Genomic DNA, 19,662 nt, shown 5'->3' with positions numbered 1-19,662 from the left:
TTTGATTTTCTTGTGCTGCTTGTAAACTTGGACAAGGACTGTAGTCAGAAAGTCGAATTTTTAGCATGGCTCGATTAAGCTCTGCATGCACACGCACTGATTGTCCAATTTCATGCAAAGGGATTACTTTTCTCTATACCATGTTGTGACAGATTTTTTATGCAATTAGATAAAAACTGAAACATCAAAATGACATTCAGCACCATGAACCATGTGAATTTCTGAAAAAAAAAATTGTATTGTAATTTGAGATTCAAACACTTTCTCAGGTGTCAGAGAGCCTAGTGGTGAACCATGGAGATTTCCTCATCAGGGACTCTCGGTCCAGTCAGGGCGACTTTGTCCTCACCAGCCGCTGGGAGCATAAAACATTTCACTTCCTCATCAAGAAGACGATGGTTCATTCCAGTGAGACGTACACTAGGTTCCAGTACAGCCTGGATGGTGAGACCTTCGACTCCTTACCGGCTCTTGTTCACTTCTACGTGGGCGGCCGGGCAGCCCTGACCCAGTGGAGCGGAGCTAAAATTCACCAGCCTGTTAACAGGATCTTGCCTCTCAGCCACCTGGAGATGGCCTTCAGCACCACCGTCAGCCCACCATCCGGCCACAGAGGGAGGAGGAGCGGCAGCGTTGAAGGAGAGGACAGGCTCTGTCCGAGAAGGTGAAGTTTAATCATTTCTCATAATTTGTCAGTTAGATTGTTTTTTGTGGTACTGTTTGCCATAGAAGAGTTGAAGAGTGCAAAGGTGGCATGAACCTTAGAGATACAATAAACTCATTCACTGGAAGTATACTGGGCTGAGCAATGGCCTTTCACCCAACAAAACTGGTAGAATCTGATGTAACTAACTGCCTTAAGAACCCCATAAATATGAGAGACAGTCAACAGTAAACACAATCCAGACTGCCATGCTCAGTGTCATTTGAAACTCCCGAAGCTTCTCTTTCCATTGATACAAAGCATTTCATAGCTGGAACTAACCAGCTAGTCTCAACTACCTAGCAGAAACATGCAACTAAATTTCACAGTCAGTGTGTCACAATTTCTTCTTGTTCCTCAATATGAAAATGCAACTGATACTATTTTTTTTTTACCATTTGTGATCCTTTTGATGCCCCACATGATTCTTCATCAACTGTACGCCAACCACATGGTGACCTGACAGAATCTAGTCCCTACACAGTGCCTATTATCTATTTGACTAATGGTGGTGCTACAGATAATAAACAATATGGTCATCTTCTATGGAACATAACCTGTACAAAAATGTACAACATGCCTCGGGAGTTACATGGTAAAGCAAAGGGTCAAAGGAAATGTGTGTACATAGCCTCCCGTGTTTGGAATAAGGAATATTTTGTAGCTAGATTTTCTTTCAAGAGATAAAAGCCAATATGGCACACTCTTGTTCTCCAAATGACCAAATGAACTATGAACTGCTGGTACAGTTGTAGTCAAAGAGTTGCCAAATGAGTTCAGTAGCGTCTCTGTGCAAGAAATCATTGCTATCACTAATTAATTACAGTGGCTAATGAAAATACTGGGATCCATTCTTTGAAGTCAAACCTATCCACAGAAACCATGGCCATGCATATGAACCTGACAGCTTTGTCATTCCTGATTTTGTGGTCTATTTAAGTGAGCGTCACCTCACTTAAGTAGTATAAACTAGAACAATCCTTTAAATTCAAGATAGAGTGCATCAGAAAGCAGCATTAGGAAACAACTGTTTACAGACAGAATAACACAGGTGATATCATTAAGTTGTGTTTACATGCAGACCACCTGCCCTGCTCGTTCTACGGTTTTGTCTGATAATTAATTAATTCCAAAACAACAGCTTTAAAAATTAGATTTTTGGATTTTTGGTATTCATTTACATCTCATAACACTTGACGGGTTTAAGAAATAACTAGCTTGGTTGCATTGGAGCACCTCCTGGAAAAAAGCTGGTTTTAGCTTTATTTTCCAGACTTTGACCCTGAAGACTGTCAGGATGAGTGGGAATGAACTGAACAAACACTCAGACTTACCACTTCTATGCATTCATTGAAAATAAACATGAAACCATAGAATGAAAAATCAGGCAGTCATCTGTAAAAAGTAGTTTGTCAGAAATATGACAAGAAAATGAAAATGCACAATGAAGCGTTACCTCAGAATTTTGCACAAAATAAGCAGAAATTAATATAATATATATATATAACAGAAACTTAATATCACATTATTAGTCTGAGAAAATAAACTGACACACTGTACAAATTCAAGATGAGACTGCTTCGTTTAGTGCGATAACATCTACTATCTGTCTCTTGCTGTCACTCCATGCAGTCCTTCCTGTCTCCGCCAGAGGGAGGCAGACTTTAACAGGGAGAAGGATGGTCAGCGAATGGCTGAAGAATCTTATCTATCTACTCCATACAACCACAGTGAGTCAAACTCTTTCTCCTCTTATGATTATTTCCTCATTATATTTGATTTACAGTTTGGATTTATAGATAAACACTTTACTTTAAGAAAAGATTTTGATTTAACTTCAGCAGTATTTGCACCTGCAACTATTGATAAATATTTTTAAACAAAATGCTCATATTCATCTGATATGACAGAACATAAAATCTTTTTAGGGTGCACAAAATAAGACATTACAAAAAACAAAATAAGCCCTAGCATTGGAGAGCATGAGGATTCAGTGTAGTACATCACAACGCATTTGCCTGTTTTGTCTGTATCACTGCAAATTTACAAATGCATTTGTGTAATTTTATCATGCACTAAAACGAAATGCACTAAAACGATCTTCTCCCATTCAGTTTCAAATTTATTAAGCAACCAGAGAGTGTTAATATACAAATATGCTTGTAAATGATATGAAATTTGATTACAAAACACATTATTTGTGTTTTTCTTGTTCTGTAGAATGAAAGAGTAATTTTTGCAAGAATATACCTGTGTGTGTGTGTAAGCTCTATGTAAATTCCTTTAATCAACCTCTACAAGGAAGTAAGTGAATGTGAGGCGTAAACAGAAACAAAATGGCATTGTATTACCAGTGCTATTGGATTACAGTAACCCAGAACTCATGTTGATTGAGATCCACGTACAGTAAAATGATTCCAGTAAGCTGCTGCAGTTTACTGTAGTTATTTTATATTTCTATCTCCACACAATTCATTGTGTTTACTACTTATTTGACAGAGACAATCGGTGAGCACTGATTCAAAATGTTCTTACTTCTGAGCCTTCATCTTTTTCCATTGAACATTTGTCATCTTTGAGAATCTTATACATTTCTTTATAAATAGTCAAAACATCAGTGGATTTTCACATTACATATATTTATTTGTTCAAGAAAATTGGTCCGTTACCTGAGATACTTACTTCAGGTCTTACACAGCATTACACAGTTCAGAACTGACTTGAACATCCCCAAACATTCATTTTGTTCTTTGTGGAAAGTACATGTCGTTCCACAAGATAGCGGTTAACTGTGGTGGCCCTGAAGGTCAAAACACAACAATATTTACCTTCTTATGCACATCAAAACAGACAAAAACACAACAACATTTCACAAAACACAAAGACATTTGAGATTACGGACAGGGTAGGGACAACACTTCTTGTTTCTGATTGAACAGACCCCTTGCTAAAATACTTTTACTGCTAGTCACGAAAGGACAGAACCCAACAGTTTAACGTCATTTCCTTTTCTGATCAGCCATGCCCGTGCACACCTTTCACAGTTTTTTTCCAACTGCTAAAACAGAATTTTGCAAACTAGGCAGGTTTTATCAAAATACTTGACACAATTCACAAAACCACACACCCAAACTACAAAATACCTCATATATCCTGCAAAATGAAGCACTGCAAGCAAAACTACATGAAGCGTTATCAAAATCCAACCTTTGTACCAAATGGCACACAATTTACACACTGTTGGGTATATTGAAAAGCACTCTCATCTTTTCTATGCTTTGCCATAATCCAAATTGCGGAAAATCTTCAAATTGTTTTTTATTGTTTTTTTTTTTTAATTATCATTATTATTATTATTATTATTATTATTATTATTTTAATTTCTCACCAAACCAAAGTCAGCGCAACATATGCACAGCAGATATTCTCACCGGCCACTTTATTAGGTACACCTTTGCTAGTAAAAGGTTGGACCCTCTTTTGCCTTGAGAACTGCCTTAATTCTTTGTGGCATACTTTCAACAAGGTGACATTTTGGTCCATGCTGGCATGACAGTATCACACAGTTGCTGCAGATTTGTCAGCTCCACACCTATGATGAGAATCTCCTGTTCCACCACATCCCAAAGGTGCTCTATTGGATTGAGATCTGGTGACTGTGGAGGTCATTTGAGTACAGTGAACTCATTGTCATGTTCAGCCTGAACTGTTGATACAAGGCAGGATAGATCCATGCTTTCATGTTGTTCACACCAAATTCTGACTGCCATCTGAATGTCGCAGCCGAAATCGAGACTCGTCAGACCAGGCAACGTTTTTCCAATCTTCTATTGTCCAATTTGGTGAGCCTGTGTGAACTGTAGTCTCAGTTTCCTGTTCCTGGGTTTGCATGAGTATCCATTTCCCTAAAAACAAAGAACAAAAATCAGTCATATAGTGTTATCCAGTACATTGGGAAACAAAGTTGCATGTAGTGTACTGCAGTTAATATTGTACTTACATCCACTGACATTGTCTTGGCTCTTTGTTTCTTTGAGAGTTTCTCTCAAATAGCACCTTATAAAGTTGTTTCATTTAGATTTGGTTTTGCTTGAGAATGTGAGCCAATCAGACTGACTCGTTGAATGTTGTTAACTATGATGTTGTCTTGGACGTTGTGGTTTAGAATTTCTCATTACAAAGGCGGCTCTCTGTACTGTGGTGAATATTTGGCCCCTTCCTCCACCATCATCTCTCAGTTTGGTTACATATCGGCACTCCAGTCTAAATGTCCGGATCACAGATGTGGCACTTTCAGTCCAGCCAGAGTTGGGCAGTGTTGTGAAATGTGACTTTATGTCAGATTGTTGTATCTTATGTAGAGGACATTGTTCAGTCCATTTACAAAGTGATATTTTGAATTGCAAAAAGTGTGTAAATGAGTTTTGGAGACTTGGGAAGACGTTTTGCTCTCTGTGTGTCACTTTAAATAATTGTGCTGTGCATGTCATTTGAGTGTGTTAGCTATTGGGAAAAAAATGTAAATTGTGTAATTCAGTGCTCTCAAGTTTTGAACTTAGCTTAGAGTTCAAATGCAGGCTAATTTTGAGCTGTAGTCCCTGGCAGGTTGATGGTATTGAAAAGGAGACTAAAAAGAACACAGAATCTTATAACACACAAGAACAAACAAAACAAGACAGAATCAGAGGATGGGAGTACAGTATTGTTTGTCTAGAAAACATCTTCTTTGTTGAGTGCACACATTCGCACATTGGTGGAAGGTGTGATTATGGAGCTCCTATTACACCTGGCAACGGGTTCTGTCCAATCAGAAACAAGAAGTGTTGTCCCTACCCTTTCCATAATCTGAAATGTTATGTGTTTTTATGAAATGTTGTTGTGTTTTGAACTTCAGGGACACCATAGTTAGCCCTTTTTGTGCCAAGGATTCAGTATTCAACTTGTCTACAATTAGTTTTTTTGTAATCTTAACCCCTTTCACATTGAAAATAGCGGGTCGACACAGGATTTTTAGACCCAGGTCAACCCACCTTTGGTGTGTTTTCACATCGTCAGTAGTCCCGGGTCTGACCTCCCACTGTGAGAGCTGCATGCCTGTAGTCCCTCTCATATGTCATTGCGTTGACAATGTAATGTCATCATTATACATTTAAGCACACTGTGAGGTAAACGATGGCCAGCATGGTGTATTTTTTAACGCTTTCAGTTTGTTGATGAGTTGAAGAATGGACTGGTCAAATCCCACTATTTCAAAAGGCTGCTGACATTTCAATAAATCACTGTGTCCTGCAATATCTGCCACCAAATCCCCTCTTCTCCTCAGATGCAGAGCACCTCGCGGATCTCATAGTCTTGCCAGTGCGCTGCCTTTGATAAAAAAAAAAAAAAGTGTGCCATATACACAAGCGCTACACGCTGTATAAACACAGTCACACCTGCATTCTCCGATCTATGCAAATTCCCAAATATGATGTAGGGCCAATTCACCTATGCTCTTCCATTACCAATTGTGTAACAACACATTTGATTTGTTTGATTGAAAAAATGGACAAAAGGTGGGCTTGGTTTTGTGCACATTTGGCATTTATTTGCTTTAAAGTGATACACATACAATTTTTTGAAACTGAGGTTGTCTCATGTTTTTCTTGAGGTACAGGAGAAATGTGACTGTTGTTCAAATTCAAAGTGTCATCTGAGCCACATGTTTTTCTTTTGCCCTCACCTACACAATTATTGATCCAGTTATTTCAATGTAATATCCACCATAATGGGAATTGACATACAACCCTGCCCTTTTATTGCCATCTTTGGAACTCGTGTTGACCCAAGGCTATTCAATTCAGTTCAACGAGAAAGTATTAATTTCACCTCTTTGATGCAAACGTCGCCTCCTCCTCCAGTGGAAGTCTTTTAACTCCCCCTCTGTGTCTCAGTGATAAAATTAAATACACAATGAGAAGGTGTACCCATAAGTTCTTTTCCAAGTGGCAATCCTTTATTGCCAGATTAGTTGCTGGTTTGGTAAATATTCATGTTTGTGATTTCTGCCTCAGCCAGAGTGGGACGTGAGAATGCTGGGATTAATTTAGCAATTTTGTTTTGTTTCATTCATTTTATTTTTGTCGCTGTTGTTGTTAGTGTTTCCTTTATGTAGTTATCTGCCTGTTCCTTAAAGATGAGAAAAGGATCTGGTAAATCTGTACTAAAGTTTCATTGTCATTCTTATTTTAAAAATATTTTGCAAAAAAAAAAAAAAAAAAAAATTCTCTGCCCTTCAGAGATCAGTCTTTTATGGGAGTGGACCGAAACTTTTGCCAGGTCATTCGACCTGGGTAGAAAACCCACGTGAACCCAGGTTTTTAGTCCGATGTGAAAGGGCCTTGAAATAATCAAACAAATTAACAGAAACATGACCAATTCTGCCAAAGTTATTCAAAAATCTGAAGACTGAAGATTCAGCTATACACACTGAATCTTGTTTATTACTTTAAAATGGAGGACATGGTGACCATCTTGCACCATATACATCATTCCTTTTTTACCTTTTTTCTGCAAAATACCGTCCGCCACAGAAGCCTTACTGCAAAAATAAATATAGTAAATATGAGCAAAATAACTGCAAGCAGAAAAGCAATCACATCTATTGAGTAGTACTGTATCCTGGACATCTTGTAAGACTCAGTCCTTAAGTGCGGGGCTCCTTTGTGCCTCATGACAAACTCGATCCAGAACATGGCTTTGTCCAGTGGTTTCATGGGCTGATCTCTGTGCAGACTGGACAGTGTCTTCATGTTCTTGTTGTAGGATGGTTCATAAAGCACCTCTTTCAGTGCCTCTAGGAAGTTGTCTTTGTTCACAGTTGCAATGTCAAGGACTTTGGCCACACCCCTGGCTTTCATCCTGAAGAAGTTGTCTGGTTGATCAAACATGAGGGGCAGGCCGACGAGGGGGACACCGTGATAGATGGCCTCCTGGATTCCATTGGTGCCTCCGTGAGCCACAAACACTCTGGTCTTGGGGTGACCCAGAAGGTCGTTTTGGGGTAGCCAGTCCAAGATTAAGGTATTGTTGCCAAGTGTGGATGGCCTTTTGCCTGTGTGCCTCCAGATAACCTTCTGAGGAAGTTGGGCAAAAGCAGCGGCAATGTCCTCAGCAAAGTCGCCAGGAAGCTTTTCCACTAAGGTTCCCAACGTCATCACAATGACACCGTGTTCACCAGAGCTCTGCACAAAATCCTCTAGTTCTTTAGGCAGAGGCTTGGCAGGTTTGCACTGAAATCCTGACATGTAGACAACGTTTGGCATTGTAGGTCGTGGGAACTCAAAGGTGAAATCGTTTCTCATCAGCCAGATATCCGCCGCCTGAAACAACTCCATGTAATGTACATCACTACCGAAGTAATGTTTGACAAATGGCGTGTAGGTTGAATCTGTGACATACCAAATTTGAAAGCATGTGAAGAAATAGTACATCATGTTCTTGATCCTCTGGGTAAAAGTCATCTTGTCGGTCAGCTCTGACCCTGGTATGGGAACATAAGAAAGTGGGGAAGGTGCAATTGCTTGATGCCCCTCACCCTGAATGGTCCATCGAACATTAAAGACGAGAGGAAGACCCAGACGATGACCCAGAAGAACCCCTGCTCCAACCGCAGGGTCCGTAAGAAACAAATCATATTTGGCATCGTGGAGGGCCTTTATGAGTTTCTTATCCTCAAACACCTCTTGTATCATCTTAAGTACTTGCTTATTCATCTGATAGAACTGGTCCACGAGTTCATACTCCAACGATAGTCGAGTCCAAAATGCAGCACCCTGGCGCCGAATGTTCACCATTCTCATTACAAATGAGCCAAAGCGATCCTTATCAAAACCAGCAGAGGAAGTCATGGTAATGCATTTGTAGTGTGGTGAGTCTTCCTTGATGTACCAGGCATCATATGGCCGCAACACTGTGATTTCGTGGCCCCTGGAGTGAAGTTCCTCAATGATGACATTCATGTTAACCCAGTGGCTTCCATCCACAGGGTATACCAGAACTTTGCCTCCATTTGCATAGGTTGTAGAGCAGAGCAATACTGCAAGTGTCACCAGGGTCAGTTGATACATCTCTGAAAGAGATTCTGACAAGAAACATAAGAATGTTAGAGCTGTTCTTTTTAAACAAATGACTCAAGTGCAACAGCATGCATCATCTTTACTCATAACTGAATATTATTGACAGACTTGTCTGGCTGAATAGATCTTTAGTTGTTTTAAAAATTTCAGTCTTTATAAAGGCTTCTTGTTTGTTGGTTCAGAAGTGAAAAAGTAGAATATTCTCTACTGACTGACTCAGCCAGGAATCCCAACCCATTCTGGCTGCATTTTACTTGAACATTTACTTGAAGACCAAACTAAAGGCAGAAAACCCCAAGAACAAACAGCTTGTGTAAAAAATTGTTCTAAGTCTTAAACCTTCTATTCATTGTGCATGTTTGTTATTGACAGCTTGTGTGCTAACTCAATATTTAAACAAAAATGTATGGAGAAATGGCATGAAATTATTGCTAAAAATCCACTAACAGTGTTTCATTTTCATCTTGCTCGATCAATATACAATTAAAGGACACATCTGGCAGTATTTATAAAATGTATTTAATTTTATTTTAGTAAGCTCAGTATTTTATGACTAATAATAAACAAATCAACACCATTCCTCTATCCTGGAAATAACAGTCAATAGATTTCCTTCAAGCAGTGTTAACCATTTAACAAATCGGTTTGTATATTATTTACAGATTTTGAAGTTCTGCTAACTAGCATATGAATAACTATCCACCCAATGAAATAATCAAACAAATTAACAGAAACATGGCCAATTCTGCCAAAGTTATTCAAAAATCTGAAGACTGAGAATTTAGCTATACATACTGAATGTTGTTTATTACTTTAAAATGCAGTACAGTTTATAAATCACAATAAACTGGTGACCATCTTGCACAACATACATCATTCCTTTTTGACTCTGTTTCTGTAAAATACCATCTGCCAGAAAAGCCTTACTGCAAAAATAAATATAGTAAATATGAGCATAATAACTGCAAGCAGAAAAGCAATCACATCTATTGAGTAGTACTGTATCCTGGACATCTTGTAAGACTCAGTCCTTAGGTGCGGGGCTCCTTTGTGCCTCATGACAAACTCGATCCAGAACATGGCTTTGTCCAGTGGTTTCATGGGCTGATCTCTGTGCAGACTGGACAGTGTCTTCATGTTCTTGTTGTAGGATGGTTCATAGAGCACCTCTTTCAGTGCCTCTAGGAAGTTGTCTTTGTTCACAGTTGCAATGTCAAGGACTTTGGCCACACCCCTGGCTTTCATCCTGAAGAAGTTGTCTGGTTGATCAAACATGAGGGGCAGGCCGACGAGGGGGACACCGTGATAGATGGCCTCCTGGATTCCATTGGTGCCTCCGTGAGCCACAAACACTCTGGTCTTGGGGTGACCCAGGAGGTCGTTTTGGGGTAGCCAGTCCAAGATTAAGGTATTGTTGCCAAGTGTGGATGGCCTTTTGCCTGTGTGCCTCCAGATAACCTTCTGAGGAAGTTGGGCAAAAGCAGCGGCAATGTCCTCAGCAAAGTCGCCAGGAAGCTTTTCCACCAAGGTTCCCAACGTCATCACAATGACACCGTGTTCACCAGAGCTCTGCACAAAATCCTCTAGTTCTTTAGGCAGAGGCTTGGCAGGTTTGCACTGAAATCCTGACATGTAGACAACGTTTGGCATTGTAGGTCGTGGGAACTCAAAGGTGAAATCGTTTCTCATCAGCCAGATATCTGCCGCCTGAAACAACTCCATGTAATGTACATCACTACCGAAGTAACGTTTGACAAATGCTGTGTAGGTTGAATCTGTGACATACCAAATTTGAAAGCGTGTGAAGAAGTAGATTAACATGTTCTTGATCCTCTGGGTAAAAGTCATCTTGTCGGTCAGCTCTGACCCTGGTATGGGAACATAAGAAAGTGGGGCAGGTGCAATTGCTTGATGCCCCTCACCCTGAATGGTCCATCGAACATTAAAGACGAGAGGAAGACCCAGACGATGACCCAGAAAAACCCCTCCTCCAGCCGCAGGGTCCGTAAGAAACAAATCATATTTGGCATCATGGAGACTCTGCATCAGTTTCTTATCCTCAAACACCTCTTGTATCATCTGAAGTATATCTACATGCATCTGATGGAACTGGTTCATCAGTTCAAACTGAATCGAAATACGAGTCCAAAATGAAGCACCCTGGCGCCGCATGTTCACCATTCTCATTACAAATGAGCCAAAGCGATCCTTATCAAAACCAGCAGAGGAAGCCATGGTAATGCATTTGTAGTATGGTGAGTCTTCTTTGATGTACCAGGCATCATATGACCGCAACACTGTGATTTCGTGGCCCCTGGAGTGAAGTTCCTCAATGATGACATTCATGTTAACCCAGTGGCTTCCATCCATAGGGTATACCAAGACTTTACCCCCATTTACAAGGGCTGATGATGAGCAGAGCAATGCTGCAAGTGTCACAAAGGTCGGTTGATACATCTCTAAAATGACAACAAAAGCAAGCATGTTAAAACTGCTTTAACAAGATTTGTGACGCTCATTCAAGATACTGAAGAATGGAATCAGTATTTTTTTTTTAAATCAGAATCAGAATTATTATTGTTTTTAATAATCCCAAGTTGAAATTACTTTTTGTTAGCTCCTACTCAAAGTGTACCAGTGTTCAGAATAAAAAGCAATGTAGACAATAAGAATATATAAGAATAAGTAGGCAATTATAATAAGAATATATGCATCAATGTCAAAAATACATAAAATATGTACAAGTATAAGTGAACATGCGTTCTGAGATGTTGCTCTAATAACACTGAATATGGGATATTGCACATTGGGAAATTATTGCACATGGTAAGTCCAGAGTCCAATAAATATATAGAAAGAAATATGTACAAGTATATGAAAGAAAGTGAACACGAGTTTGCATTGCATAATATCAGTATAAATATGAGTTATTGCGCAAAAGGAATTTATCCAATCAACTGAGTTGTACAGGTTGATGACCATAGGCAGAAATGATTTCCTGTGGCACTCGGTGGTGCATCGTGGTGTAATTAATCTGAAAGAACTCCTCTGTCTGACCAGCACATCATGGAGTGGGTTGGACACATTGTCCAAGATAGCTTTCACTTTGTGAAGCATTCTCCTATTCTCCAGCTTCACTCCCACAACGTCACTGGCCTTGCAGACCAGTCTGTTGGCATTATGCTGCTGCCCCAGCACACAACAGCATGTAAGATAGCACTGGCTACCACAGACATTCTGAGCATAGTCCTGGAGATATTGAAAGACCTCAGTCGCTTAAGAAAATAGAGGCAGTTCTGGCCCTTCCTGTACAGGCCCTTATTTGAATATTATTGAAATGAATGGCTGATATAATCTGTTTTTTACAGTTCTGAAATAACAAACCTTGTGAGAACATAAAGAATCTGAAAAGTTTAGGTATAGCCAAGCTTATCTTGGTACATACGGTGCAACTTAAGTCTTTGTGCCCTTCACAATATTCTATATTTCTGCACAAATCCTGAAAGTAGGCAATGAGAACCCATTTAAGTGTATGATGAGATGGAAAAAGTACAAAGCAAAACACATAATATTCCAGAGAAGGACTGAATTGTGTCAGTAAATTCTAAAAGATAATCAGGACATCTGTCTGCTGAGTCTAAAGACAAAGTGGGTCATGCCGAAAGACAACGAACCCAAGCACACAAGTCGTTGTACATAAGAACAGTTAAAGAAGAAAGAAATGAATGTTAGGCAATGACTAAGTCAGTGTCCTGGCCTTAATCCAATAGAAATGTGGTGGAAGGAAGTGAAGCAAACAGTTCATGTGATGAAACCCACCAACTTCTCAGAAGTGTTTCTGTACTGAGGAATGGGTATAAATTCTTACAAGCTGCTGCAGACGACTGATCAGCAGTTACTGGAAATGTTTAGTATTTGTGGTGTTATTGCTGCATAATAAGGTCTCACTAGATACTGAAAATAAGACTTCTCATACTGTTTAAATTGTCAGACATGTACTATTTTCAAGTATATTATCAAATATGATATTTTGCCTTTAATTTGTTTTGTTGGAATGTCATTTGAGTCTTTTTTTACAGAAATGTAGAAATTTCTGAAGTACGTAAAAACTTTTAACCAGCACTATACATACGGTTGGACACTTTTTAGTTATTTATCAAACATATTCAAGAACATATAAAATTAATGCTGGCTCAAAGACCAGGCCCTGAGCTTGAGTTTCAGGGTTTTCATATCAACACTGAAGAAAAGGTGTACGAACTTAAACAATTTCTATACAGTGTCCTATTTTCAGAGGCTTAAAGATGATTGGACAATTGACTCGTAGACAGGTGTGGATTATCTTTTCATTATTTCTTTATCAATTTAGTAGGTAGAAGTTCTACAGGTGATTTAAGTGTGGCTTCAATTATGCTTCAAAACATACAGCAAGTCAGTGTCAGGGGGCCACATTTGGCCACAGTTGGTACATTCTGAGAAAAAGGCAGAACACACTGGTGAGTTTGTCAACATGCCTGAATGTCCAGGGGAAACCATTCATGAGCTTCAAGAATATCAATCAATCAATCAATCAATCAATCAATCAAATTTTATTTGTATAGCACTTTTCCTACAAAGATGCAACACAAAGTGCTTCACACCAATAAAAACAGAACATTACACCAAGAAACAGAATCAACAACCCATGTCCCCACATGTACACATACTGACACATATACAAAACACATTCACACATACACATGCATACATACATACATACACACACATGCATGCACACATACATGGTACACATACACAAGCACACACACATGTCCACACTCATGCCATTATACACAATAACAGTTGTCAATGAGACATGAGTTTTCCTTCTTAACAACTTAGTTTTTGAAGGTAAAGAAATGGGATATTGAAAAAACAAGCCAAGCCAAGACTGGGGAAATTCTAGAGAAAACAAAACAAAAAAGAAACTGGCTCACAGTTTTGTACAATTCTCTGTGAGAATCATCAGAAATGGAACCCAAATAAATAAATATGTTGCTCTATAGGTTATAAACCTCAACCCTAACCCTGACCCCAACTGTAACCCTGCATGTCCAGAAGCTTCACAGAATCAGTTAACATTTGTAAAAATGGTTGTAATTCCGACACTAATTCGATGTGAAGATTCTCAAATTAAAGCTAAATAAATGTCACTGTGTTCTGGTAAACAGCTAGAATAACTACAATCGTGTCCGTGTGCAAAGATATTTAGATTAACTGTAGTGCACTTCCACAATGTGCTTTCTCCTTTCCATCACACTAAGGCATGCTGCTCTAAGACTTGCATAATACACAAATTCTCAACAGCTTCCTGATTACACAACTACAGTGTGGGAATTCCTGCCGCAAAATCCCGGGAGGTTTAGAAAAGCTCTTTGTTTTTGGTAGACGTTCTCTCTCAGGTTTCAGAGCTTTGTGTTCATGTATTGTAAATGTGTGGCCCCGTAATGACAGGAGTTGAAGTGTAAGGGGGATCTTTTCTATTTAGGTGAAAGTTTAAGTGAGCTTTTGCACAGCATTAACAACACAAACAGCTTATAATGTTCATTCAGTTTGAACAAAAGTAAGATTGGGTTTCTTGAAAGTAAAGTTCGAGTTTCTTTAATCCAGTTTAATCCACCTTTATTGAAAGCACTAAAAACCACCATAGTAAACCAAACTTTGTACAGTATGTAGAGAAGATATAAATAAAAGACAAGACAATAATAATAATAACACACACACACAAGGAAAACTACAGTACGTAGAGCTCTCTCTTTACTAGAATAATAAAACTAACTGTAACTGTAAACAACCAAGACTACCTGCTATAAACAGAAGTGAAATATACTTGAATCTGACAGTTTTATGTTTGCAAAGCAATCATTGTTCTTGCTTTAATTACCTCTGATCAGAACAAAGTAAGACTTTCTTGTTCGAGAGTTCATCATTTGAACAATATTTGTGTGACAGCACGGTTTATAGTGAAGTTGCTCACTGCATTCATAAAGATCTTGTTACAAGGAAACATCTGGAAATCACTTTCTGGCATGCTGGGAGTATAGAATCCAGCTGCAGCTATTCGGTTTGACTTCTTAAATATTTACAACACAAAAACTGCTGTGCTTAAAATGTGTCTAAAACCATTATCTCGGTTTATCCTTATCATATGAGCAGCCTCATCGCAAATTTATCTTCTGAAAGTCTTTTGATCTTTTGAGATTGGTAAACTTACCGAGTGCAGCCCCACTGATCTCACGTTTACGCACAAGCTTCACTGTTCGTCCGTCCAGCCTCCCTCAGAGCAGATGGCAGAGTAACTGACTGCCGCCCAGCTCTAGTTGTCATAGCCACTAGGAGGACCCTGGCATTGAAGTAGAAAGTCCAAAGTTTAGACAGAGTGTGTGGCTTGACGCTGCAGCAGGCAGGTTACACAAGTGAGAGCCTGTTGTTAAGCCTACAGGCTGATGTGGCCTATCAGAACAACTACAGGCTGATGTAGACCACATTTCTTGCTACTTGTCTTTTTATTAAGTCTTCTCACTTGACAGATAGAAAAGGCAAAGACCAAAAACATATAAATGCTAAAAGAATCTTTCAAAACATTGACAGAAGTCTTTTCTTTTCATTGTGGAGTCATTGTGGTTGAAGTTGAAGGTCATCACAGTGTTTAAACAAACTGTGTACACGAACTACATAACCCCTGGATTTTAAACCAGTCAGTATGTTGTTTTTGCAGGACAAATGAATGACATATTAAAACAAATAAAATTATTTGCTTTGTGAAAATGATCATCGCTCCATTTCCTTCTAGCCTCACACTCAAGAAGTCCGAGCAGTAGCCGGGAAACCAGCGTGACTCTGTCCCCACCCTCTCCAAACAGCACTTTGCACACACAGCGCCTTGACACACCTCAGCCTCATCAGAACCTGGTCTCCACCTGCTCTGATACAGACGGAAGCTGCTACACAGAGCTATACCCTGGCACTCAGAGCTACGTGGACAGGCTGCGAGTGGAGGAAGGGTCATCAGCCATCGACCCACTGAGGGCGGAGGATGGGAATGTGTACTTCTCACCAGTGGTGGAGACAGTCTCTTGTTTCAAACCCAGTGGGTACCACTCTCAGCTGATGCCCAAGAATAACAAGCCCCTGGAGGTGGGCATCCTACGGAGGGTGAAGGAGCTCCTGGCCGAGGTTGACCCCAGCACTGCAGCCAAACACATCACCAAGGCTGACTGCATGGTATTGATCTATACTTTAAATCAACAACTGCTAAAAACCAGAAGGGCTTTTCACAGAGCAGTAACAATTCAATTCAGTTTTATTTAGACACTTTACAAAAACTGGCCTGAAACCTCCAGAGTAAGCCTGAAGGCAACAGTGGCAAGGAATAACTCCCTTTTAACAGGAAGAAAAAAGGGAGACAAAGCGGTTGGTAATAGAAAAGAAATGATAAGAGATTAGAGTACAGGTGCTTGGCACCAGAGAAGAGAAAGTAGAGGACATGTCCTCAGTGCGTCATCCCCTAGCAGCCTAGGCCTAAAGCAGCTTACCTAAAGGATGGTTAAGGATGGTCCAGCCCTATCTATAAGCTTTGTCAAAAAGGAAAGTCTTAAGCCTGATCTGCGGGAAACATGTATAATGTGAATAATATTGGTCCTAGCACAAAACCTTGAGGAACTCTACTGTGTGGTTCACAGGTGGCCAGGATTTTGGAGGTGACTCCAGAGGTTCAAAGGATGATGGGAGTTAATTCTGGGATGGAGCTCCTTACGTTGCCACATGGCCAACAGTTGAGGCTGGACCTGCTGGAGAGGTGAAAACACAACCCACTAACACAACCCACTAACGCTTAACTTCAGGTGACCTGATTTAGTAGCGTGGCTTGGGTAGTAACCAACTTAATTAGTAGAATAAGGATAATCAAGTTAAAAAGGCTTTTCAGGCAGCATAGGATTGTTTTCGTTTTGCCGAGTTGTGGTGCTTTATCTATCTATCTTTACCATTTCCTCTGTAGGAGAAGGGTCATCTTCACTGTACTGTCATGCAAATAATTAAATTCCTTTGCAGTGTTCACATACAATATATGAATATAGTAAGACATGGATGAGCTTGACTTAATGACAGATGCATTCCGCTAGTAAAGTGTTGTTGGAATTTAAAGAATTTATCTTTCCTGTCACCATGTTACTGCAGGTTTCAAACCATGGCGATCATGTTGGCCGTGGATGTGTTGGGCTGCACCGGGACAAATGAGGAGCGGGCCAGCCTTCTTCATAAAATGATCCAAATTGCGGCTGAGCTCAAGAGCACCATGGGGAATATGTTTGGCTTTGCCGCTGTCATGAAAGCGTTGGAGCTGCCACAGGTAAACAAGTTGAGGTCACGTGTCTTCGGATCCAAGCAGGTCAGAGTGGAGAGATAATGATATGTTCTCATGCTGAATTATCAGTACAATAAAACTAGTTTCACCCTTTACCCACTGTGTATTCAGGATACAGTTTGCACTTTTGCACAGTGTTGGTACTGCCATTTAACCTTTGGCTTTTGCTTTAAAGAGCAAATGCTTTTTACCCAGTACCCTTTATTACCCAGTATGTGTCTTATCTTCTTAATGGGTGACAAGTTCTAAAAATGATTATGAATCAAGATTGTCCTCACGTACTAGATAGTGTGCTTCCCACAATAAAAAAATGTATTAATATTTAAGTGTTTATCCAAAAGTACCGCCAAACCATTTTAAAGATTCTGTGGGCGTTGAGTACCAGCGGTCACACCAGGTATTAAAATGTTCCTCCACATGCGTCCCCACTCCAAACCAGCACTAGAGGGCTGATCGTCAGGCGTCTTCAACCTTTTTTCCCTCATAAAGCTACTTTTACAAAATAAAAACGGCGAGAGCTACTCATGTTTTCTAACATTTATTCTCATTGCTTATTTTAACCAAACAGACTCATTAAGCGTTGTTTTCATGAACATTCACAATTTGTTATTGTCCACATCTCACATTGTGCTTTAAAACATCACAAAATTATTAAACTTATTATAGTTGTTATTGTTATTACTACAAATACAGATGTTGCTACTTATTCACTTATCATTGTTATATATGTCCATGTCACTGTATCACACTTCATAAAACTATTTACATGTACAAAGACATCTGAAAATGAAATGTTATTATGGATCACTTACAATTTCTACAAACTAAGAATCAAAAACTTTAGCCAACACATTTTAAATCATCAATATATCAGTGTATTCTAAATAGTGAAATCCACATAAAGAACAAAAATTACATTCACAATAAAAGTCATTCAGTTCAGTTCAGTTAAATATTAAGCAGATAATGTGTGTGTGTGTGTGTTTGAGTGAGTTACACTGAACAGAGAACCATTTTAACCGGTTCATGTCTGATTCCGGCTGCTTTGCCGCATCTGCAGACAGCGCAGGCACTCGCCTTGCAATGGTATTGGCACCAAGTTGTACATCGGCAATAGCAGACAAAATTTCTGTTTTATTTTTATGGTCCAGGAATAACGTTTCAGCCACCGCGGTCATGGCTTCCTTTATGATCCCGCCATCGGTGAACAGCTTTTTGCGCTTCGTTAAAATGTGCGCCACTTTAAAGTAAGCCTCTGTAGCTGAATTGGCCTTCTTTGCTGGTTTGGTGAACAGCGTTGTCTTCAGCTTTGTTATCTTGTCTCTTCGTACACTGCTACCAGCAGGAAAGTCCCGTGAAAAGTTGACGTGGACTTTGGTGAAATTGCGGTCCACATTACCCCTTTTACCAACCGACACGCTGGCACCGCAGATCAGACACACACACTTGTAGTTAACATTTGTAAAACAAAATTCGGTCTCCCACTCTTGGTGAAAATGGTACATTTTAACCGGCTTGTTCTTTACACTGGTCGGCATCTTAAACTCACGTTTCTCACGTCACCACCGACTTATCAAGTTTGATACCAGCGCAACTTTTTGATTGACAGCTAATTAGCTAATAATCGTGAATAAATCGTAATAAAAGTGTTGGAAGGGGCGGGACAACTATGACTGTGAATTCTGATTGGACATAACTTTAAGTAGATTTGCCGAGGGACCAATTAAGTTTTCAAAATTATATACGATTCACTGGCCCTTTGGCAAGCTACTTGGAAAGGGGCGGCGAGCTACTGGTAGTTCGCGAGCAACGCGTGGAGACCCCTGTTCTAAGATCTGCTGTCTCTAATGGATTTCTACCTCTGCAACGGAACAAAGGACTGCTGTTTGTTCATTAATTCAGTGTTTTTCAACCATTTTTAAACCAAGGTCCAATTTTTTTCAAAAATCACGAGGCACACCACCAACCAAAAATATAGTCATTCTTATCAAAGTGTCTTGAATATGAATCAGATAAACACAAAAAAAGTATTTTATCATCCTTTATATTTCTTCTTTCAAATAAAAAAATACAGCTTGAACATTATTGCCACATTAATGTAGTCTTAAAACTAAAGAGCTACTAGAAAACTTCAGTGTTTTGCAAACTTGAATTCTGTCCAGAAGCATTCTGTTAGCAGGAATACAGAAATATAGTGCTTATTCTGACAGAAGCAATAATATTTGGGAAAGATGTCACAGTTCCACACTGAGAAATATGAAGAGTTGCTAGCTAACTTTAAGGGCTCTCTCATTTACCTTTGTGTTTTTTCTCATAGAAGTTGCCTGTTTCTTTGTGTTCACACAGGCAAACAAAATAGCCCGCATTCTTGTTTTGAATTGAAGGGTGTTTCGTTTGGAGATGGTGTTTAAGCTTGCTCGGATCCATAGCACTGTTGG

The 19,662-nt window shown here is 39.5% G+C and overlaps 2 protein-coding genes across 4 annotated transcripts in view; one reads left to right on the top strand and one right to left on the bottom strand.

Annotated features, from left to right (window-relative positions):
- Positions 1-19,662, top strand: part of sh2d3cb (SH2 domain containing 3Cb) — a 35,883-nt gene that overhangs the window by 12,750 nt on the left and 3,471 nt on the right. For both annotated transcript variants that reach the window (XM_047592521.1, XM_047592522.1), the window contains 5 exons: positions 270-664; positions 2,336-2,433; positions 15,653-16,083; positions 16,542-16,657; positions 17,038-17,209. In XM_047592521.1, the coding sequence (XP_047448477.1) occupies positions 270-664; positions 2,336-2,433; positions 15,653-16,083; positions 16,542-16,657; positions 17,038-17,209 (1,212 nt within the window). The remainder of the gene's footprint in view (positions 1-269; positions 665-2,335; positions 2,434-15,652; positions 16,084-16,541; positions 16,658-17,037; positions 17,210-19,662) is intronic.
- On the bottom strand, positions 6,269-15,640 carry LOC125012534 (UDP-glucuronosyltransferase 2B31-like). 2 transcript variants are annotated; one of them, XM_047592524.1, is made up of 2 exons: positions 15,074-15,622; positions 6,269-8,825 (listed from the first exon to the last, which is right to left on the bottom strand). In XM_047592524.1, exon 2 carries the CDS (start codon positions 8,809-8,811, stop codon positions 7,231-7,233), a length of 1,581 nt encoding a protein of 526 aa, XP_047448480.1. In that variant the 5' UTR covers positions 8,812-8,825; positions 15,074-15,622; the 3' UTR covers positions 6,269-7,230. The 2 variants fall into 2 exon arrangements, with proteins under 2 accessions (XP_047448480.1, XP_047448479.1); XM_047592523.1 differs by lacking the exon at positions 6,269-8,825 and adding an exon at positions 9,318-11,279 and having other exon boundaries at positions 15,074-15,640.

This window comes from Mugil cephalus, chromosome 8 (genome assembly GCF_022458985.1).
Source record: "Mugil cephalus isolate CIBA_MC_2020 chromosome 8, CIBA_Mcephalus_1.1, whole genome shotgun sequence".
In the NCBI taxonomy this organism is placed as follows: Eukaryota; Metazoa; Chordata; class Actinopteri; order Mugiliformes; family Mugilidae; genus Mugil; species Mugil cephalus.
Note: the sequence above shows the minus strand (reverse complement) of the source record. Positions and strands in the feature narration are given on the sequence as shown.